The sequence below is a fragment of the Capra hircus genome, chromosome 5 (genome assembly GCF_001704415.2).
Source record: "Capra hircus breed San Clemente chromosome 5, ASM170441v1, whole genome shotgun sequence".
NCBI classification, from domain to species: domain Eukaryota; kingdom Metazoa; phylum Chordata; class Mammalia; order Artiodactyla; family Bovidae; genus Capra; species Capra hircus.
This window is the reverse complement of record NC_030812.1, coordinates 73385847-73407914: the sequence shown is the minus strand read 5'-3', so window position 1 is coordinate 73407914 and position 22068 is coordinate 73385847. Positions and strand designations below refer to the sequence as shown.

Sequence of the window (22068 nt, the reverse complement as noted above, 5' to 3'; positions counted from 1 at the left end):
TATATACATAGCAGAATCACTGTACTATATACCTGAAGCTAACATGATGTTGGAAATCAACCACTCTTCAATTTAGAAAACTCGAGGAACACGGACGCTAAAAAGTTCTGTTTGTTTTCTGCCTGGGGTCCCCTTGAGGTGATGCAGATCTTTGGTGAAATGCTCAGAGGGGCGCCATGGAGGGATGCAGAAATCAGAGCAAGAGAGGTCATACGTGACGCGGTGTCACAGCCTCTCCCCTCTACATGCCAACAAAGGACAGTTGGCGAGACAGCAAGAGGTCAGGGCTGGTGTCATGAACTAGGCTCCCTGATCATGTGATTGTTGGGCAAATAAAAAGGTGTTGGTTTCCTATTAAGGTTTTTAAAGATAAATGCAGAGGAAACAAATCTAGAGACATGAACAAATTGGTGACACTTATTCTGTATTTTTTAAAAAATACTTTTTGAACAGTGGTTCTTGAAGCTTTGTGACTCATCTTGAGCCAAGAGGGAGAATTTAGGGAAGAAAATGACACGTTTTGAATACAAGAGGGTTTAAGGATTTCTCTTCCTTTGGGAAAATGGCATAGTCCAGACAATAGACTAAAACAAGTCAGGAGACCAGCCCAGTTTCCCCTCTTTGTCTTGCTTCCCCTCTAACAAGGTGCCTTCTTCTCTTGGCCCCGCACTGTCCTGGGAGGGGCCAAGTCCAGCCCTCCTACAGACTCTCATAGGTCCGGACGAGCTCTTCCAATTTCTTCTCCAGCTCCGCAGCCAGCTGCCTCATCCTTTCCGCTGACTCTGTCTTTGCCCCTTCATGCAAGTGCTTTGCCTCTTTCACCAGGAAGGCCACATCAAACAGGAGGGCAACACCTGCCGTGGCTGCACCCATGATCCGAGCGCTTTTGGTCATTGCCAGAGCCGTGCCTCCAAATGCTCTCTGCACCTGCTTGCCGGTTCGGGCGGAGACTTGCCCCGCAGTCATGAAGCGCTTAGCGTGGGATGCTAAGCGAGGGTTGACTTTGGCCAGCTTGATGGCACGAACATTTTTCCCAATGCCTTTCAAGGCTTGGATGAAGTTATTTGTAGAGGAAACGATCTGGGTTGTCCTCTTACATAAAACCTCTGCAAACGCCTCCTCTTTACTGGTATCTACTGGCACAAGGCGACTGGCTTCAGTTTCTGCTGATGACGTGCTTATGTGTTCCACAATGCTGGTGGACACACTGGTCACAGCAGCCGCCGCTCCCAGCCCTAACCCAGTGGCCGAGAGTCCCAGACTGATGCCTGCTGTCATGGGTGCCAGAGCCAGGCCAAGGACGGTCAGGACGCCAGACACAGCGCCGGCAGAGTTGGCCACCACGTTGGCGATGGTGCAGTTTCTGTGCACCTCGTCGATCTTGTCTGCCAGCTCACGGAGCTTTGCTATGCTCTCCTCCAGCTCCCGTTTCACCCGAGGAAATTCCTCCAAAAACTTCTTCCTGTCCAGCTGGTCTTGTTGTGGCCCGTCTTGGTCCTCCTTTGCCAAGTCTGTTTTCAGCTCCAGCAGATATCTGTGTAGTGCGTCTGCCTCTTCCCTGTAACAGTGAACATCAAGCGAGTCCATAAAATGGGCTTGACAAGAGCTATCCTGCGTAGACCACAGATACTTTATTACAAATCACAAGGAAAGAATTTTACAAATGTAAAATGTTTTTCAACATTGAACATGTCTGGACATTGTAGATGCTCCATATACTTTATTCAGTCATGGGAAAAATCAGCAAAAGTCATCTTAGAATATGCTTAACCTCAGAGAGGTATTTGATAAAGATTCCTCAGAGGCAGGTCAACACCAACACTTCCAAAGAGTTTCTAGAGTGGGAAGGCCACAGAGAAACAAAGAGAAGTGGGATTAGAGGAGAAAACCTTCATTCAAGGGCCTCAGTGGCTAGTGAGGTCAACCTGCTCTTTGCCCTTGGCTACTGGAAAGTGGTCCTTAAGCCCCTAGACTATTCTGGCTGATAGGAGTGTCCTCCTCTGCCTGGGGCTTCAGACACCGGGCAGTCTGACAAAGTGACGTAATGGGGCCTTGGCTCACATGGTATCAGTTCTGACCTCTGGAAGAGCTGGACTCTAAGGCATTAGTCTGACCTCTGGGTTGGGGCTGGAGAAAACAGGTCAGGATAACTTGTTGTTAAATAGGGTGAGGGTCCCTGGTGGGCAGTGTTCCGTGTGTCCTGCCACACACGGAATCCAGGACAGTAATGCATCCTGATGAAAATGGAAGCTTTGTGTGTGAAACCTGCCCAGACTCTGCCCTGTGGCTGATGGGAACCTTCATCCTTCCCTGTAATAAACTCTAACTGGGATCATGAAGCTTTCAGTGAGTTCTGTGCATCCCTCTAGGGAATTTTCAGACCTTCAAGTGGCTTTGGGAACCCCCAAACTTGCCATTGGTGTCAAATGTAAGGACAGTCCTGGGGACTGTGCCCTTGCAATTTACAGATTGGCTAACTCCGTGTACATAGAATTTTTTTGAAACACATTACTCAGAGCTATAAGGACCCTTAAAGGTCATTTTGGCTGGCATCTGCTCTCCCCCAAGCCTGATACCCTTGGCCTTCCCAGTGGCAGGTCCACTGGGCCCAAGTGACAGAGAACCAGGAGATGCGCTGTGAGCCTGTTTCCCTTGGACTTTCCAGCCCACCTCCCTGACTCCTGACCCAGCACCCAGCACCCTGACTTCTCGGGGGTCACCAGTCTAACTCACACTTTATCTGTGACAACTTCAACTGCCTGCCCTCCAAGGCTGTGTGCAACTTTATGGAACCTCAAATGATTCGAGAGACTCGAGGAAATGCCCGTCTGAACGGCTGAGCCTGAAGAGACCGGCCCTTGCACAGCGGGTGGAGGAAGCCTTTTCCTCTTGGGTGGGGATGTGCGAGGCTCCTCAGAATCCCTCAAATGACACCCAATCGCAGCCACTCACTGTGACTCTGGAGGGCTCCCTGAGCCACACGGCCTTCCACTGTCAGAGCGGCTCCATGTGGATTAGAAGAGGGTCCCAGATGGAATGAGAACCCAGGTCCCAGGCAGGGTGTGCAGACATGGTCACAGTGCCCTCTAGCCCAGCATGAGGGGATCCTGTCAGGGAGGGAAGAAATGTCTCCCCACCCCAACTCAGGGGACCTCTGCTAAGGTCACAGTCCCTTCAGTTCTGTGTCCTCGGGGCCCACTCTCCTCACTCTAGTCCTGGCCCTGCGGCCCAAGCTTACTTACTAGTCCTCCAACCTGGACCCTCTGCTCCACCGTTACCCCTGGGTCTGACCCTGGTCCAGGCCTCCCTAGGCCTTTGGGTGAGATGATTCCATTTGGTTCCCCACCTCTGACCCTGCAGTTCACTCTGAAGCCATCACCACAATCCATCAGATTGAATTGCTATTTCCATTGGACACAGGACAGATCTGGGGCTCCAAGACACAGACCCAGAGGCCCAGAGCTGGGCAGGGCTAGAGCCAGGACCCCACCAGCTCCATCCAGTTCCTCTCCAGCCTCTCTGCCATACGAGCAAGTTGGATCCTGCAGGGTTGGTACAGTCCCTAACATAGGGAATGAAAGCACTCTAGTCAGAATCCCCAGGAACAGAAAGTGATGGTGTCAGGATTTTCCGACTTATCCTAAATAGGGTCCCATCTGGTTTTCATCACCAGGAAAAAGGACGTTGGCCCCTGTCTCTTCCCAAAAAGCTTATTTTAAAAGTTAACGTTGAGCACCTACTCTGTGGGCTTCCCTGGTAGCTCAGCTGGTAAAGGATCTGCCTGCAATGCAGGAGGCCCCAGTTTGATTTCCAGGTCAGGAAGATCTCCCGGAGAAGGGATAGGTTACCCATTCCAGTATTCTTGGGCTTCCCTGGTAGCTCAGACAATAAAGAATTTGTTTGCAATGCAGGAAACCTGGGTTAGATCCCTGGGCTGGGAAGATCCCCTGGAGGAGGGCATGGCAACCCACTCCAGAATTCTTGCCTGGAGAAGTCCATGGACAAAGGAGCCTGGTGGGCTATAGCCCATGGGGTTGCAAAGAGTTGGACACAACTGAAGCAACTAAGCATTGCACAGCACACCTACTCTGTGTCAGTCATTATGGAAGCACTTTGCATGCATGATATCAGTGTCCTCACAATAAAACTGAACAGATGAAGAAACTAAATCCAAGAGTAGATCAAGGCCTTGTCCAAGGCCATGTAACCTGCCCCCTTCTTTGCACGTTTCATCTCTTCTCAACCTGAGACTGTTCACTACCAGAAAATGACATGGAGGAAAACTTCCTCATGGAATCGTGAGAAGGAACATCCTTGACACCAACCATAGTCCTGCCTGGAGGAGGTGTGCTTGCCAGGAGGAAGCTACCCTGGTGCAGGGGGATACAGGTGACATTTCTGATGCACCTGTGCATGTTACCTGGACAAATCAGCCTCAGCCACAAAACTCTCCCAGGCCTCCTTTTCAGTGAGCAGGAGTTCCAGCTGTTCTCTGCTCATTGTGTCCTGCAAATACTGAATGATATCCTCAAAAATGTCTTCACTGTCTAGAAGGAAAAAAAATAAGATTAGAGGAAATAATGACAGAATCTAAATGGTATTAAGTATAAACTGGTTAATCTTCCCGAGTAGCGGTCATCTGGGGTTCCTGCTGATGGATTCACCTGGGGTTATGGGTGGACTGTGTCCACCTCCTACCCAGTTCATAAGTTGAAGCTCAAACTCCCCACCCCCATGACTAGTAGAAGATAGGGCCTTTAAGGAGATAATTATAGTGAAATAACAAGTGGGGGGCCCTAATCCAAAAAGATTGGTATCCTTATTTGAAGAAGAGATACCAGAAATCTTCCTTCCTCTCTTTCCTGTAGCATAAAGAGCTGTTAATTTTTCTTATTTATTCTGCTTCACTAAGAGTGAAAGGAATCCAGAGCACACATGGAAGGAGCCCACAGCACTAACTGTGTATTGATTGATTGGGGTGGGAGGGAGTGGGAGGAATAACTGAGCACCTGGGTCTCTGCAGGGGTGTTTGAGATCAATAGAGCCAGTACTGAGTACTGCCTGAGGCAGTCACACCTGGTAAACAGGTGTTTATATATGGGAGCACCGAACAGATGCCTGAACACAGCATGGAGGAAGGAGGACCCTGGAGGAGGGGGAGAGGTTTCCACCTGGAACTAACATATTTCAAGTAGAAGGGACAGCATTGCTCTAGGCAGGGCCCAGTATGTGGCCCAGGCCACGCACATTGTTGTTCAGTCGGTAGGTCCTGTCCGACTCTTTGCAACCCTAGGTACTGCAGCATGCCAGGCTCCTCTGTCCTCCACGATCTCCTGAAGTTTGCTCAAATTCATATCCATGGAATCAGTGATGCCATCAAACCATCTTATCCTCTGTCACCCCCTTCTCCTTCTGCCTTCAAACTTTCTCAGCAACAGGGTCTTTTTAAATGAGTCAGCTTTTGCATCAGAGGACAAAGTATTGAAGCTTCAGCTTCAGCATTAGTCCTTCCAATGAATATTCAGGACTGATTTCCATTAGGATTGACTGGTTTGATTTCCTTGCAGTCCAAGGGACTCTCAAGACTCTTCTCCAACACCACAGTTTGAAAGCATCAAGTCTTTGGGGCTGCTTTATGGTCCAACCCTCACATCCATACATGGCTACCGGAAAAACCATAACTTTGACTATACAAACCTTTGTCAGAATGGCCCAGGCCATGGACACACATTGTATTTGATCCTCATAACAACGAAAGGTAATATTCTTTTCATTTTACAGGTGAGTTCAGGTAAGGCAATCCATGTCACACAGGTGGGAGGTGGCAAAGCTCAGATTGGGGTTCAGTTCGGAGTCTACTGACCCTTGAAAAGAGACTAGGCTGGTGGCAGGGGGAGAGCCAGAGGAAGCAGCCTCTGTGGTGATGCCCCAGGGACTGGGAGCAGGAGGAGGATCTGAAAAGGGAGAGGGTAGGAGAAGGCCCAGAGATGCTGGGGGACCTCCTCTCCACATTCTGCCTGGCCTCTGGGACTCCATCTGCTGTCCCCCCTCCCTGTGGGCTGTCCTGACCTCACTTATGAGTCATTAGCTGGGCTTAGGGGGCTGGAGAGGGAGGAAGTGAGTACCTTGGCTGTGGCTCTCTGAGGAAACAGACCCCTTGGACTCTAAGGGACTCGAGGATGCTTATCTATCCCCTTGGTTTTTTGATTCCTCTGTAGGTTAACTCAGGCTGGAGACACTGAGAGGGTAACAGGCAGGAAGGCTAGAAGCCCCCAAATGGAGGAAATAGGCTGCAAGTGTCAGACATTTTTAATTTCTCTTAAGCGGCAGGAGGATGTATGTATAAAATTCCCTGCTAAAGACTAGCAGGGGGTATTCTTTCTGCCCTCTTCTGATGTCTATGTCAGAAGCTTTCTCTATCTCTTTTATACTTAAATAAAACTTTACTACACAAAAGCTCTGAGCGATCAAGCCTTGTCACTGGCCCCGGATTGAATTCCTCTCCTCCGGAGGCCAAGAATCCCAGCATCTTTCACGGTCAGCAGCTTTTCATCTTGGGGGCTCATCTGGGATTCTTCAGGACAAGGTAAGGATGCTTGGAGCTCTAGTTCTTTCTTCTCCTAGCAAACACATTTTCTGCTGTACTTTAATAACTCTATGGTGTACTTGTGTGTGTGATTGACTGAAAGAGATACACATGTGTGAAGCAAGAGCTGTGTCCTAATTTGTGGTTTCAAGGTGACCTCACACAGTTTATGGCAGAAACCCCACTGGGGGATTATACCGACCTGCTAATGTCAAGAGGCGCCCAATGTCTCCTTCAGGGGAACGGCCAGAGATGGACAAAGTGTGTGGACCGAATTCACCTTTCTCCGCCAAACTTTCCAGTCTCTTTGACCGTTTCATAACTTCTTGGGAATTAGAACTACTAACCTAATCTGTAGGATCATAGACTTTTAAGTGACTCGTAATCTATGCTGTTACTGTTACTTAGTTTGCAAATTTAGATTGGTAGTTAGGAAGTGCCTAGCCTTGCTAGGAGTCCAAAGTTTGGAAGCTAGATGGAGCTCTAGCTCCAAGAGCATCTCTCAGTTAAAGGTTACTCAGATAGGAAGTTGGAGAAGGCAATGGCACCCCACTCCAGTACTCTTGCCTGGAAAATCCCATGGATGGAGGAGCCTGGTAGGCTGCAGTCCATGGGATCGTGAAGAGTCGGGCACGACTGAGCGGCTTCACTTTCACTTTTCACTTTCACGCATTGGAGAAGGAAATGGCAACCCATTCCAGTGTTCTTGCCTGGAGAATCCCAGGGACGGGGGAGCCTGGTGGGCTGCCGTCTATGGGGTCGCACAGAGTCGGACACGACTGAAGCGACTTAGCAGCAGCAGCAGCAGCAGATGGGAAGTATAGCGGGCTTCTTCCTTTGGTAACGCTAGCTTTTAGCGGACCAGAGGAGGCTCTCCAGTGGCTTTTGTCCCAACTCCTTAGATATTCTTTCTGTGGAAACTGTGGGAATGAACTGGAAGGATTGGCCCCAATAACTAGAGGACAAAGTCACTTTTTCCTCTCTGGCCAGCCCTTCACCATCTCTTCTGCTATCACTTATGTTGGTGTGGTGATGCTTGGAAGGACCATCTTGATTTTGTGTTCAGCCCTTTATGATTTACCGGTTTTGTGTTCAGGAATATACTCAGGGTTGTGCACAGGCACTCAGGAGATGAGTTTCCCCTACTGGTCTTAGGTTGGGAGGCATTCCAGAAGGTTACTCTGATTGCACCTCGGCTGGCATCAGAGACAAGCTAAGGCTTTAATGGCGAAGAACCGGGTATTAGTCTGGGATGCCATCAGGTCTACCCCCAGTGCATCTCCCCGCCTCAGTGGTAGAATGGGGAGGGATGGTAGTGGCATACCTGCACCAGTAAGAGAAAGGTTGACTCTGGCCAGGAAAGGAAGCTTAGGTGGAAGACCTGTCTCCATCCCCATCTAGAGCAGGAAGGGATGCCTCCAGTAGAAAGATGGTGCTGGTCACTTATTTCCCTCTTACAGATGGGAGCTAACAATTCCAGCCTCACTCCTTTGAAAAACTGGGATAGATTTGATCCCCAGAGCTTAAAGAAGACACGCCTGATCTTCCTATGAGATACTGCATGGCTATGGTATTCATTGGAGGATGGTGAACGGCGACGGGTTGGAGGGTTTCTTAATTATAATACTGTTTTACAATTAACAGGTTCTGTAGAAAAGAGAAATGGGTAGAAGTAGCATATGTGTTGCCCTTTTCTCTCTGTGAGACATGCCAGATTTATGTCCTAAGGGTATCAATTTGGGTATGAAACTTTCAGCTCCCTGCTCTGCTTTAAGACTTTACCTGGAAAGATGTAATGTATATTCTGGGACAGATCCTAACTCCTGACTCAAAAACTCGAGTTTGGGGGAAAGCTGTTGCCTATGGAGATGAATGGTTTGGTAATGAATCAGTAGGGAAGAGGGAGGATGAGATAGCTGCCCTCTCCACTGGGAATCAGGTGGTCCCAACTATAGAACCAGACTGGGAGTATAACACGGCTAAAGGAAGATGGGATCAGAGTCATTCTGTGAGATGTGTTCTTGAAGGACTCAGGTGAGAGAGTGCTAAGACTTTAAACTATGCCGAATTGGCAAACAGAACAGGAAGAGAAGGAAGCTCCTGGTAAATTCCTCGATAGACTGAGGAAGCCCTTTGCAGATTCACTGAGATTGACCCTGAAAGTGAAGACGGAAGAGCGATCTTGAAGGATAGATTTCTCACTGAGTTGGCTCCAGATATCCACCCTAAGCTACTAAAACAGATGTATGGACCAAGTCAGTCTTTAGATAATCTGTTGCAGCTGGCTCAGACAGTCTATTATGGCAGGAATATGAGGAAAGGAAAAGCAGAGAAAGACCAAGGAGCAGGTGGAAGCCCTTGTCATGTCTGTCAGAACTGCTCTTTAACAGCTTGAGAAAAATACCAGGAGGGACCTAGGTGAAAAGGGATGGCTTGCTATCACTGTGGAAAGGAGGGGCGCCTCAATCGGGATTGCCCTCAGGCATCTAAGCCACCCCAGGCTCCATGTCCGGTCTGCAAGGGATTGCACTGGAGGAGAGACTGCCTTCAGAGGTGTAGGTCCCAGAGGTCACACTCTCAAGACAATCAGGACTGAAGGTGCCCGGGAATCTCCACACAAGCTCCCATCCTAACTATACCTGAGGAACCCCAGGTATTAATAACTGTGGGGGCCCAATCTGTTGATTTCCTTTTGGACACCAGGGCAGCTTATTCTGTGCTTACTGAAGCCCCTGGCCCACTTTCTCCCCGATCCACTTCCATAATGGAGCTGTCTGGATTAGCCAAACTATTATTTCTGTCATCTTCTAAGCTGTAACTGGGACTCTGTGCTATTTTCACATGAGTTTCTGATCATGCCAGATTCTCCCTCACCGCTTTTGGGGAGGGATCTACTAAGCAAGGTCCATGTCTCTATTTTCATGAATATGGAGCCCTCCCTTTCCATCCCATTAATTGAACAAAATGTAAATCCTAGAGTGTGGGCTGACGGGAAAACACAAAACTGTGGGTCAAGCACAAACTATTCCTGTAGTTATCAAGCTCAAAGACCGACACTTATTTCCACATCAAAAACAGTATTCACTAAAGCCCAAGGTTAAGGAAGGGTCATAACCAATTAGTGAGAATTTAAAGGAGCAGGGGCTATTAATCCCCTGTAATTGTCCATGCAGCACTCCTATTTCGGGTGTAAAAAAGTCAAATGATAAATGGAGACTAGTTCAGGATTTACGAATAATAAATGAGGCTGTAGTTCCTTTACACCCTGTGGTACCTAATCCTTATACTCTGCTGTCTGAAATTTCTGAATGAGCCAAATATTTTAAAATCATCCCCTACCTATGACTTTAAGACAATTGAAAGGACTTTTAGGAATCACAGGCTACTGCTGCACTTGGATTCCAGGCTACGGGGAACTTGCCTAGCCTTTATATAAACTTATAACTGACACTCAGCTAGCCCAAACCAACAAACTGGTTTGGCCTCCATATAATCTAAGGCTTTTAAGGCTCTTCAGACTGCTGTCCTGCAAGCTCCTGCTATGAGTTTGCCCACAGGGTCAGAATTTAATTTCTTTGTCACCAAAAGAAAAGGTATGGCCTTGGGAGTTTTGACACAATCCCAAGGGCCTCACCAGCAGCCTATAGGATACCTGAGCAGAGAGTTAGATGTAGTGGCTCGTGGGTGGCCACACTGTCTAAGAGTAATTTCTGAAATTGCTTTATTAGGACGTGAGTTCAGTTCAGTTCAGTCAATCAGTCGTGTCCAACTCTTTGCGACCCCATGAATCGCAGCACGCCAGGCCTCCCTATCCGTCACCAACTCCCAGAGTTCACTCAAACTCACATCCATTGAGTCAGTGATGCCATCCAGCCATCTCATCCTCTGTCGTCCCCTTCTCCTCCTGCCCCCAATCCCTCCCAGTGTCAGAGTCTTTTCCAATGAGTCAACTCTTCACATGAGGTGGCCAAAGTACTGGAGTTTCAGCTTTAGCATCATTCCTTCCAAAGAAATCCTAGGGCTGATCTCCTTCAGAATGGATTGGTTGGATCTCCTTGCAGTCCAAGGGACTCTCAAGAGTCTTCTCCAACACCACAGTTCAAAAGCATCAATTCTTTGGTGCTCAGCTTTCTTCACATCCATACATGACCACAGGAAAAACCATAGCCTTGACCAGGTGGACCTTTGTTGGCAAAGTAATGTCTCTGCTTTTGAATATGCTATCTAGGTTGGTCATAACTTTTCTTACAAGGAATAAGCATCTTTTAATTTCATGGCTGCAGTCACCATCTGCCGTGATTTTGGAGCCCAAAAAAATAAAGTCTGACACTGTTTCCCCTGTTTCCCCATCTATTTCCCATGAAGTGATGGGACCAGATGCCATGATCTTCGTTTTCTGAATGTTGAGCTTTAAGCCAACTTTTTCGGTCTCCACTTTCACTTTCATCAAGAGACTTTTGAGTTCCTCTTCACTTTCTGCCATAAGGGTGGTGTCATCTGCATATCTGAGGTTATTGATATTTCTCCTGGCAATCTTGATTCCAGCTTGTGCTTCTGCCAGCCCAGCATTTCTCATGATGTACTCTGCATAGAAGTTAAATAAGCAGGGTGACAATATATAGCCTTGACGTACTCCTTTTCCTATTTGGAACCAGTCAGGAGATGGCAAGAGTGAACGTCGACATTCTAGGAATCAGTGAACTAAAATGGACTGGAATGGGTAAATTTAACTCAGATGACCATTATATCTACTACTGAGGGCAGGAATCCCTTAGAAGAAATGGAGTAGCCATCAGAGTCAACAAAAGAGTCCGAAATGCAGTACTTGGATGCAATCTCAAAAACGACAGAATGATCTCTGTTCGTTTCCAAGGCAAACCATTCAATATCACAGTAATCCAATCTATGCCCCAACCAGTAATGCTGAAGAAGCTGAAGTTGAATGGTTCTATGAAGACCTACAAGACCTTTTAGAACTAACACCCAAAAAAGATGTCCTTTTCATTATAGGGGACTGGAATGCAAAAGTAGGAAGTCAAAAAACACCTGGAGTAACAGGCAAATTTGGCCTTGGAATACTGAATGAAGCAGGGCAAAGGCTAATAGAGTTTCACAAAGAGAACGCACTGGTCATAGCAAACACCCTCTTCCAACAACACAAGAGAAGATCTACACATAAACATCACCAGATGGTCAACACCGAAATCAGATTGATTGGGACGTGAAGCTCTTAAAATTATTAATGGGTGAAATTTACTGTACTGACTTCTCATGATGTGAGTGGAATCTTAAACTCTAAGGTTAATATTTGGATGGTAGACAGTCAGCTTCTTAAATATCAGTCATTGTTGTTAGAAGGACCAATAACTAATCTTAAAGTCTGTGGAAACTTAAATGCTCCCACTTTCCTTCCTGAGAAGGAAAATGAAACACTTGATCATGATTGTTCTCAATTTCTAAATTTAAACTCTCCTAATTCAGAAAACGAAGATCGTGGCATCCGGTCCCATCACTTCATGGGAAATAGATGGGGAACAGTGGAAACATTGTCAGACTTTATTTTTTGGGCTCCAAAATCACTGCAGATGGTGACTGCAACCATGAAATTAAATGACACTTACTCCTTGGAAGAAAAGTTATGACCAATCTAGATAGCATATTCAAAAGCAGAGACATTACTTTGCCGACTAAGGTCCATCTAGTCAAGCCTATGGTTTTTCCTGTGGTCATGTATGGATGTGAGAGTTGGACTGTGAAAAAGGCTGAGCACCAAAGAATTGATGCTTTTGAACTGTGGTGTTGGAGAAGACTCTTGAGAGTCCCTTGGACTTCAAGGAGATCCAACCAATCCATTCTGAAGGAGATCAGCCCTGGGATTTCTTTGGAAGGAATGATGCTAAAGCTGAAACTCTAGTACTTTGGCCACCTCATGTGAAGAGTTGACTCATTGGAAAAGACTCTGACACTGGGAGGGATTGGGGGCAGGAGGAGAAGGGGACGACAGAGGATGAGATGGCTGGATGGCATCACTGACTCGATGGACGTGAGTCTGAGTGAACTCTGGGAGTTGGTGACGGACAGGGAGGCCTGGCGTGCTGCGATTCATGGGGTCGCCAAGAGTTGGACATGACTGAGCGACTGAACTGAACTGAGTATGTATATAGCTTCTTGCTAAAGGCAGCAGGGGGGTACTCTCTCTGCCCCCTTCTGATGTCTATGTCAGAAGCTTTCTCTATCTCTTTTATACTTTAATAAATCTTTATTACACTAAAGCTCTGAGCCATCAAGCCTTGTCACTGGCCCCCTATTGAATTCCTCTCCTCCAGAGGCCAAGAATCCTGGTGTCTTTAACGGCTCAGCAACAATCTCCCAACACCACTCTCACAAGTAGAAACCAGTCCGAGACGAGGCAGCTGATTACCTGAGCTTCCCCTACGGTCTTCTGAGCTCATGGTGGCAGCAGCTTGTTCTCAGAGATCTTCCTTCAGCTCCTTGTCTGGGTCGGGTTGGAAGGAGGTGATGCTTGACCCCTGGGGAAGAGAAATCAGGCCGTGGGCTCCATCAATAGTGAGCAGTGGCTCAGGGAGCAGTGAGGGGCGAGGTCTCTGGCAGGTTCCTCTGCAATGACCACAAATGCCACTGGGGACTTCACCTGGCATGTCTCTCTGTCTCCTGTGCTCTGCTGGCTGCTAGCTAAGAAAAGTTGCTCATCCTCCTCCCAGCTCCCTCCAAGCCAACTCAAAGTCCTGCCCTCCTGTTGGGGCACAAGGAGAGGATAATCAGACAGGAGACAGCCAGTTGTGAAGTTATCAAAGCAATAAAACCAGAGGCAGAAAAACAGATGGGGAAGGAACACTCTGGAAATTATGTGAGGTTGGGAACACTTGTGGTCACTAATTGGTAATAACTAATATCGGTCCATTGTCTATGACGTGCAGGCTCCTGAAACTCACCTAAACTTGGGTCAGCCCAAGTTTGCATGCTGCTACCAGAGCCTGGACTTGAACCCAAGTGTTTCTGATCCAAATCCCAGGTTTGTGATGACTATGCTTTATTCCCTTTAATGTAAAAAAACTATATAATTGTGGATGTATGCTTATTGGAAAATAACTCTCCTTAATTAAAATGATGTCTTGTTCCTGTGCTTGAGTCTCTGCCTTCATAAAGTTCGTGGTGATACAGCTCCTACAGTCTGCACCCTCCATGCTTCTACAAGGCCCTTTATCCCACAAGAGCCTGGAGTCCCTCTGGCCCTGCCCCAAAACTTGTATTCCTCTCCTGGGTGGCTGAGGACCCCGATGGTGCCCTACCCCCTCTGCTGTCCTCCCCTGACTGGTGGACTTTTAGGCTATTTCTAACTCTTTTATGTAAATAATAGTGCAAAGAACATTCTCCTTGTAAAAAACTTCACCTGTATTTGAGCCTGTTCCCTTAAGCTATTTCTAGAAGTATAATTACTAGATTAGAAGGCATGAACACCTAAAAAATTTTCATACCTAGTGCCAAACTTTTATGCAAACAAATTATAGCAATTTACATTCATACTCATAATATATGAGAGTACCCATCCTTTCAAACGTACTCATTCTCAGCGGACTTTTTAAAACAAAAAATCCAGATATTTTGGGATATATTTCAATTCTATTTATGTTTAGCTCAATCAGTGATATCCATTCTTTGATTAATCCTAAATCCTAATGTTATTATAAATTCAATTATACTTTAAATTAATTTAAATTTTACCCATGGTAAACACATTAGATTATTATTGAATCAGAATATATAATATTAAATAAAAGATTAAATTTTGGGTAATAAAATAAAAAGCCCAGATATTTATATAGAGACTAGTTTGGTTCTTCTTGTGATTGTGTTGCCTTGGGAGGTGAAGGAAGAGAGCAATTGTTGGTTATATTTAGCCACATTTTTAAGAGCACTTATTAACTACCTCTGCTGAGACCTGAATTAAATGATAGCAAAGATACTTATAGGTATAATAACAGCTATTGATAAGAGTGACTTGTGTTTGTGGTCTTTGTTCTGCATTATTATTTGCCATAAAACTTTACCAATGATAACTCGTATTTCATTTCATTAACCTTTGAGATATGTACATTGTATCAGTATTTACAGATAAGGAAGCTGACTCACAGATGGTACCTGACTTGCCCAAGGTCAGAAGTCTTGCCCTTGGTAGACTGGATTCCAACCTCCTCACTGGGCTCAAGAACCCATAGCCTCCCTCTCCTCCCTCTGCTGCTAATAAAAACAAGCATGGGGGCAACAGGAGACCAGAGTCTTCAAGACTCACTGGATGGAGAAGTGATAGCTGAATAAAGAGGAGCACAGTAGAGGGAGAGAAACAGGGAGCGCGTTCACAGGAGAGAACGGTCCGCTGCACAGAGCCCCAGAGAGGGAACAAGATGAGAGGGAGGCCGAGGGGAGAGCAGGGGACAAGCCCACACCCCCACACCCCATCCCATATTCTCAGCAGCCTTCACTCTTCACCAGACTTTTCAGAAAGCTACAATAAGTGATTCAAAATTTTACAGTTGGTATTTCATTTCTATTCATTATTTTTTGATTTTTATCTTTTAAAAGACTATTTAAACATTAGAAATGAATCTACTTGTTAATCAGTATAAAAATTAAGGCACACTGCTACAAGTTGGGAGCCGAAGCACTGAAGGGAGGATGAGGATTAATATTTCATTTTACAAAACAGGGAGTCAAGAAATCCTGGCTTCAGTTGAGGGCTTAAGAAATAAAGGAGTAAACAAAGAGCTTACAAATACAAAGTTTTCTAATAGAGGGTATAAACTTAGTGATAAAAAATGATATTAGGAGAAAGTGGGGAAAGGTATAAGAAAAAGTATACAAACAAATAATTATTTTTTCCCAGTAAGAAATAAAGAATAACAAAATTTTTAAATCATGAAAAAGAAAAATGCAATATCTAATATGGACTATTTCAAATCCTGAAAGATGATGCTGTGAAAGTGCTGCACTCAGTATGCCAGCACATTTGGAAAACTCAGCAGTGGCCTCAGGACTGGAAAAGGTCAGTTTTCATTCAAATCCCAAAGAAAGGCAATACCAAAGAATGCTCAAACTACCGCACAATTGCATTCATCTCACACGCTAGTAAAGTAATGCTCAAAATTCTCCAAGCCAGGCTTCAGCAATATGTGAACTGTGAACTCCCTGATGTTCAAGCTGGTTTTAGAAAAGGCAGAGGAACCAGAGATCAAATTGCCAACATCTGCTGGATCATGGAAAAAGCAAGAGAGTTCCAGGAAAACATCTATTTCTGCTTTATTGACTATGTGAAAGCCTTTGTGTAGGTCACAACAAACTGTGGAAAATTCTGGAAGAGATGGGAATACCAGACCACCTGACCTGCCTCTTGAGAAACCTGTATGCAGGTCAGGAAGCAACAGTTAGAACTGGACATGGAACAACAGAATGGTTCCAAATAGGAAAAAGAGTACCTCAAGGCTGTATACTGTTACTCTGCTTATTTAACTTATATGCAGAGTACATCATGAGAAACGCTGGGCTGGAAGAAGCACAAGCTGGAATCAGGATTGCCAGGAGAAATATCAATAACCTCAGATATGCAGATGACACCACCCTTATGGCAGAAAGTGAAGAGGAACTCAAAAGCCTCTTGATGAAAGTGAAAGTGGAGAGTGAAAAAGTTGGCTTAAAGCTCAACATTCAAAAAACGAAGATCATGGCATCCAGTCCATCACTTCATGGGAAATAGATGGGGAAACAGTGGAAACAGTGTCAGACTTTATCTTTTTGGGCTCCAAAATCACGGCAGATAGTGACTGCAGCCATGAAATTAAAAGATGCTTATTCCTTGTAAGAAAAGTTACGACCAACCTAGATAGCATATTCAAAAGCACAGACATTACTTTGCCAACAAAGGTCCGTCTGGTCAAGGCTATACTCCAGTACTCTTGCCTGGAAAATCCCATGGACGGAGGAGCCTGGTAGGCTGCAGTCCATGGGGTCGCTAAGAGTCAGACGCGACTGAGCGACTGCACTTTCACTTTTCACTTTCATGCATTGGAGAAGGAAATGGCAACCCACTCCAGTGTTCTTGCCTGGAGAATCCCAGGGACGGAGGAGCCTGGTGGGCTGCCGTCTATGGGGTCGAACAGAGTCGGACACAACTGAAGCGACTTAGCAGATGCATGGTTTTTCCAGTGGTCATGTATGGATGTGAGAGTTGGACTGTGAAGAAAGCTGAGCACTGAAGAATTGATGCTTTTGAACTGTGGTGTTAGAGAAGACTCTTGAGCGTCCCTTGGACTACAAGGAGATCCAACCAGTCGATGCTAAAGGAGATCAGCCCTGGGTGTTCTTTGGAAGGAATGATGCTAAAGCTGAAACTCCGGTACTTTGGCCACCTCATGCAAAGAGTTGACTCATTGGAAAAGACTCTGATGCTGGGAGGGATTTGGGAGAGGAGGAAAAGGGGACGACAGAGGATGAGATGGCTGGATGGCATCACCTACTTGATGGACTTGAGTCTGAGTGAACTCCGGGAGATTGCGATGGACAGGGAGTCCTGGCATGCTGTGATTCATGGGGTTGTAAAGAGTCGGACATGAGTGAGTGACTGAACTGAACTGAATATGTATTAGCTATTGTGGTCGTTGACTTCTCTCTTTGCTCCAGGCAACATTCCAAGTTCTTGGTAGGCATTCACTCACTTTTAGTTCTCATAATGACCCTGTCTGTAAAAAAGGAAGCAGAAGCTCAGAGAGGTGAAGCAATTTACTCAAAGCACACAGCTACTGCTGGAGCCAGAATCCAAGTCCAGGTTCCTGTCTCCTGAGCACACATTCTCACACTATTCCGCTTCCCAATGTAGAAATATCATTTCAATACATTGATTAACTATCTAAAGGAATAGCTTTTCCTTGGGAAGGAATGAGCAGAACCCGCTGTACAAATTGATCTGTTTTAACCGTATGCACTTAGGATGTTGGATTGTTTTAACTCTAAGACAGCAGCAGTCACTTTATAGCAGTCAGTAACCCACAAAATGGGGTGGTTTCTAGTGCCGCCACCTAAAAGATGATTGAAGGTGGTTGAATTAAGTGCCAACAAGAAATAAGCCTGACTCCTGCTGTGACAACTGTCAGTGTAGGAGACGTCTTTGTGCTGATGAAACCAACTTCTCTAGAAAAGCAGGGATGATAACAGGGTTAAACCAGAGTAATCAGTGTGAACTGTGGCCTTAAACAGACACATTGTCCAGCAGCATGTTGCCCACGCACATGTGCACCCATGGGCTTCCTTCTGTCCACTCAAAGGAAGGAAGCCCCCTTGCAGGGAGATGAGCTCCATAGATCGGCATCTCTGCTACTCAAAGGGGTGCCCACATATAAAAATGATAATAAATAAAAAGATGATGATTACCATAAATATGTTTCATTGGGCCAGGTTGAGTCTGTGAAAGGCCATGAGTTCATAATAATATTTAAATGAGAGGACTTTAGAGAAAGTGCGGCCAGAAAGGGAGACATAAAGGTTAGAAAGCATGAAGATCCTCTGGAGAAGGGAATGGCAACCCACTCCAGTATCCTTGCCTGAAAATCCCATGGACTGAGGAGCTTGGCAGGCTACAGTCCATGGGGTCTCAAAGAATTGGACACGACTGAGAGACTTTCACTTTCAGTGGCAATGCAGGAGACACAAGACTCAAGAGACGTGGGTTCAGTCCCTGGGTTGGGAAGAACCCCTGGGGAAGAAAATGGCAACACGAACCAGTATTCTTGCCGGTCCCCTACTCTGCAGTGTCCAATTTAGACCCACCCTATTTCCTTAGCGCCTCCCCCGAATCCCCTTACCGGAGCCCCCATCCTAGCATCTTTCTTTCTAACACTTTCTCTCTGCAATAGCCAGGGTTGCCCTTCAGGAAGAGTAACCATCAGCTTGTTCACTAGGGAGTATGCCTGGTGGTGGAGGCTGGAGGCACTGACTGTGTGGATGGGGGAGAATTCACACAGGCAGGCCCACCTCCAAGCAGCTTCCTTTCTCTGTCCAGGCCACCCTGCTCTTATTCCCTGACTGCTCCATTCGCAGCTGCTGCTGTTTGTTCTCAGCCTAGATCTCAACACACAATGTTCCTTTGGCCTTGAATGCTCCTCACGCCCACCTGCTCTCCTGAAATTCTACCTCCTCCAATGCCACTCGCCTTCACCCTGGACCCTTCTGCCTCGCGTCTCAGGGCCTGGACCTCAGGGATGTTTTCTGGGCTGCTCTATGGTGAAGGGTGCCTGTATGACTCTGTCCTGCTGAAGGACACACAGGGGAAGAGAGCTGAGGGGTCTGGGGCCTCCTGCTGGAAGGGAAGGAAGGAGAGGAGAGCTGGCTGGCCTCTGACTCCTTCTCTGCCTCGAAGCTGCAGGACACTGGGAGCCAGGGCAGCCAACTGAAGCTGAAACACAAGGACCAGGAGCCAAGGCAGAGAGAGGAGGAGGGTGCGGGCAGAAAGGGCTGATCCTGGATGATGCCAGACACTTGTAAAGGCATGTGGGCCCTGCCCCTCATCCTTCCGTCTTTCCCTCCCAATCTTGTCCTGGTCCTGGCCCTTGTCTGGGGCCTCAGCTGCCTGTGAATGCTGATGGTGCTCCCTCTGCTGGATTCCTATCTGGAGCATTTTCCTCTGTTAGCCTCTGATTGGTCCCTTTCCCAAAAGGCTGTTTCTCAGAAAAGGGAGGACTGCTGAGAAGTCCGTTCCTGCCCAACTGCATGGCTGGACACAGAGCCCTTCTCTTCCCGTGGGCAGACAGAAAGTGAAAGTGAAGTCGCTCAGTCGTAGCCTACGAGGCTCGTCTGTCCATGGGATTTTCCAAGCAATAGTGCTGGAGTGGATTGCCATTTCCTTCTCCAGGGGATCTTCCTGACCCAGGGATCGAACCCAGGTCTCCCGCATTGTAAACAGATTCCTTACCGTCTGAGCCACCAGGGAAGTCCTCAGACAGAGATTCTACCAAACATCTCCCTCCATGTGACTTCAGGGCATCGTCCTCAGGCAGGGAAAGGAGCGGTTATGGCAAGATCAAGTTCAAAGTCCTTAGCCCAGCACCCAGGCCCTCCTGATGCTCCTACTCCTGTCTTCCTCACCTTCCTGCCTTCTCAGAGCGTGATCCAGGGGCCTTGAGCACTCCCAGCTCCCTGGACTCTGATTTGCCCCCAGCTTCCAGGCCTTCGCTCAGGCTGCCTCTCCCTCTGCAGGTGGTGAGACATTTCCCCACCTGCCTCACCAGGTGAAATGTTCCCTGACCTTGGAGGCCCAGCTCCAAATCCTCCTCCCCCTGCTGTCTCCCCCAGTTCCTCTCTCGGGCCCCCTGGAATCTTGCACTTTCCTGCCTGTGGGTCTGTTTGTGTGGAGTTTCTTTAGTTCCCAGCACCAGGCAGGGGCCCTGTCTCTTCTCTGCTGCTCCTCCTGCTCCAGGGCCACCGTGGCTCCCTCCACCCTCCCGGGCACAGCCTGGCTGAAACACAAGGTGTGGGACCTGTTACAGGGACGTGAAACAACCAGCTTCTCAAAGACGCAGCACAGCTCTTGTTTTACCTGGGGGCAGTGATTCTATTTGTTTTCCTTGTCTGTCTTGATGAAAGGCCCTTTCTGACAGATAGCACTATTAGTTTTCTGAGTGTTTCCATATATGGGCATCCCTTGCTGTCCAAAAGATCACCCTGTGTAGTGAGACCTACATGCCTATTCCCTAGGCCATCGTGGTTTAGGGAAGCTTTTGTAGGAACACTTTACTTTCAGGTGGCAGGAGACACCTGTATTTCCTCATGTCTCCTTGCTCCAGACATGATATTTTCATAGGAGGAGAAAGAGAAAGAGAAAATTTGGGAGAAATATGGGTCTTATCTAAAATCTGATACCGGCCTGAGCCTTGAGCTGGACATTTCAAAGTCTCTGCTCCCACAGGGTGTCTGGGCCAGGTCTGGGTGTGCAGCCCAGCTCTCTCCAGCCTCTTGCTCTCTGCTCCCTAACTGCTGTCTAAAACTTTGCGAGGGGAAGAGGGAGGAGTCATATCCTGACTGCAATGAATGCTCTTTTGAAGGCACATAAAAGGGTGTGTTCATGTGTGACTGTGAAATGTACCCATTAAATATGTTCTTTTGCATGAGAAGAAGACAGAAATGCCAAGGAGGAAGGAGGAAGTAGGAGGTGAGGAGGAAGAGGAAGAAACAAAAAGATTCTAATCAATCAGTGACTCCAAGAGGGATCTAAATGTAAACCAGAAAGAAAAAGACTACAAAGGTACTGGAAAAGAAATCTTAGAAATAATGTTGATTTGACGAAACTTTTCTCATCAAGACACAAATCCCAGAGCCATAAAGAAAAGTCTGATTTATATGACCTCTTAAAAATTAAACATTGCCACGGACACCATAAAGCAGGTCGGAATACAACGGGAGCGCAACAGATGCTTTTTGCAGTATTTACAGTACACAAAGGTGAGCATCCCCAACACACAGCCTAAAATCCACATGAAAAGACTGAAATCAGTTTTTTAAAAATTGAATAAGAGATCTGAGCAAACGATTCCTGAGGAGCTGACTTGCCCAGGGTCACACAGCTCTCGGTGGGCAGAGAGGAGGCCAAGACCAGTGCTTCTGACATGGGTATGTGAGAGGAATACTGTGGTTTTAATAAACCAAAAGTTTACAGGATTGTTTCTGCCTGTAAAACACATAGATCTAAGCTCATGCCCCTTCTGTTACACTGACCTGTCTACTGTCTGGGTTTTTATCTTAAGATGGCAAGGCCAGGATCTTAATATGGGCATCGTGCAGTGAGCCCTTCTTCTGCTGGGCCATCTTCCCTACACAGGGCCACTCATCACCTACGTAGTGAGCTGAGGCCCATTGAGGACAGGAAGACAGTGCCCTGCATCTCCCCATTTGCTCTCCTGTGCTTCTCCAGGCCTCAGTTTCCCACCAGGGCCCGGCTCAGAGCAGGCAGTTAGGAAGCAGGGGTCAGAGGGTAGGTGATGAAACCTGGGTTCCTTATATCTCAAAAGAAATCCTATGCCCCATTGGCTTCAGCACAGCCCCCTGGGGGAGGCCTCAAGGTGGCCAGGCCACAAGGAGGAAGGGTTCTGACCCTCCTGCCCTTCTTCACCCCCTCTGCTTCCTCCAAATTTCCCAACACTCACCCTCCTTCTGGGGTCACTGCTCATATCTCAGAAGTCGACATCCTGAGCTGAGCCCATCTGAGCAGGTGTCACCCTCCCTCTGCACTGTTTAGGGGCCCAAGGGGTGGGAGGAAGCCATCAGACTCACCTCTCTCCACAGCCAAGCTCTGCTCCTGCTTAACCCACCATGTTAGCCATGATCTCACCTCTCTGAGCTTCCATTTTCCCTTCTTCTGTCAATTAGTGATCATCATCAGACCGTCGTCCTGAGGATGGGGAGAAGGGGGGCCGGGAGGTCCC

At 47.1% G+C, this 22068-nt stretch overlaps 1 protein-coding gene across 6 annotated transcripts in view; it reads right to left on the bottom strand.

Annotated features, from left to right (window-relative positions):
* Positions 1-22068, bottom strand: part of LOC102172606 (apolipoprotein L3) — a 33300-nt gene continuing 11232 nt past the window's right edge. For 2 of the 6 annotated variants that reach the window (XM_018048279.1, XM_018048278.1), the window contains exons 3-5: positions 13008-13116; positions 4421-4547; positions 1-1558 (exon numbers count right to left, since the gene is read on the bottom strand). In XM_018048279.1, the coding sequence (XP_017903768.1) occupies positions 700-1558; positions 4421-4547; positions 13008-13038 (1017 nt within the window). In that variant the 5' untranslated portion in view covers positions 13039-13116 and the 3' untranslated portion in view covers positions 1-699. Of the gene's footprint in view, positions 1559-4420; positions 4548-13007; positions 13117-13238; positions 13341-17115; positions 17139-21916; positions 22060-22068 lie in introns of those variants that run through there. The other 4 variants (XM_013964108.2, XM_018048281.1, XM_018048280.1 and 1 more) reach the window with 4 other exon arrangements.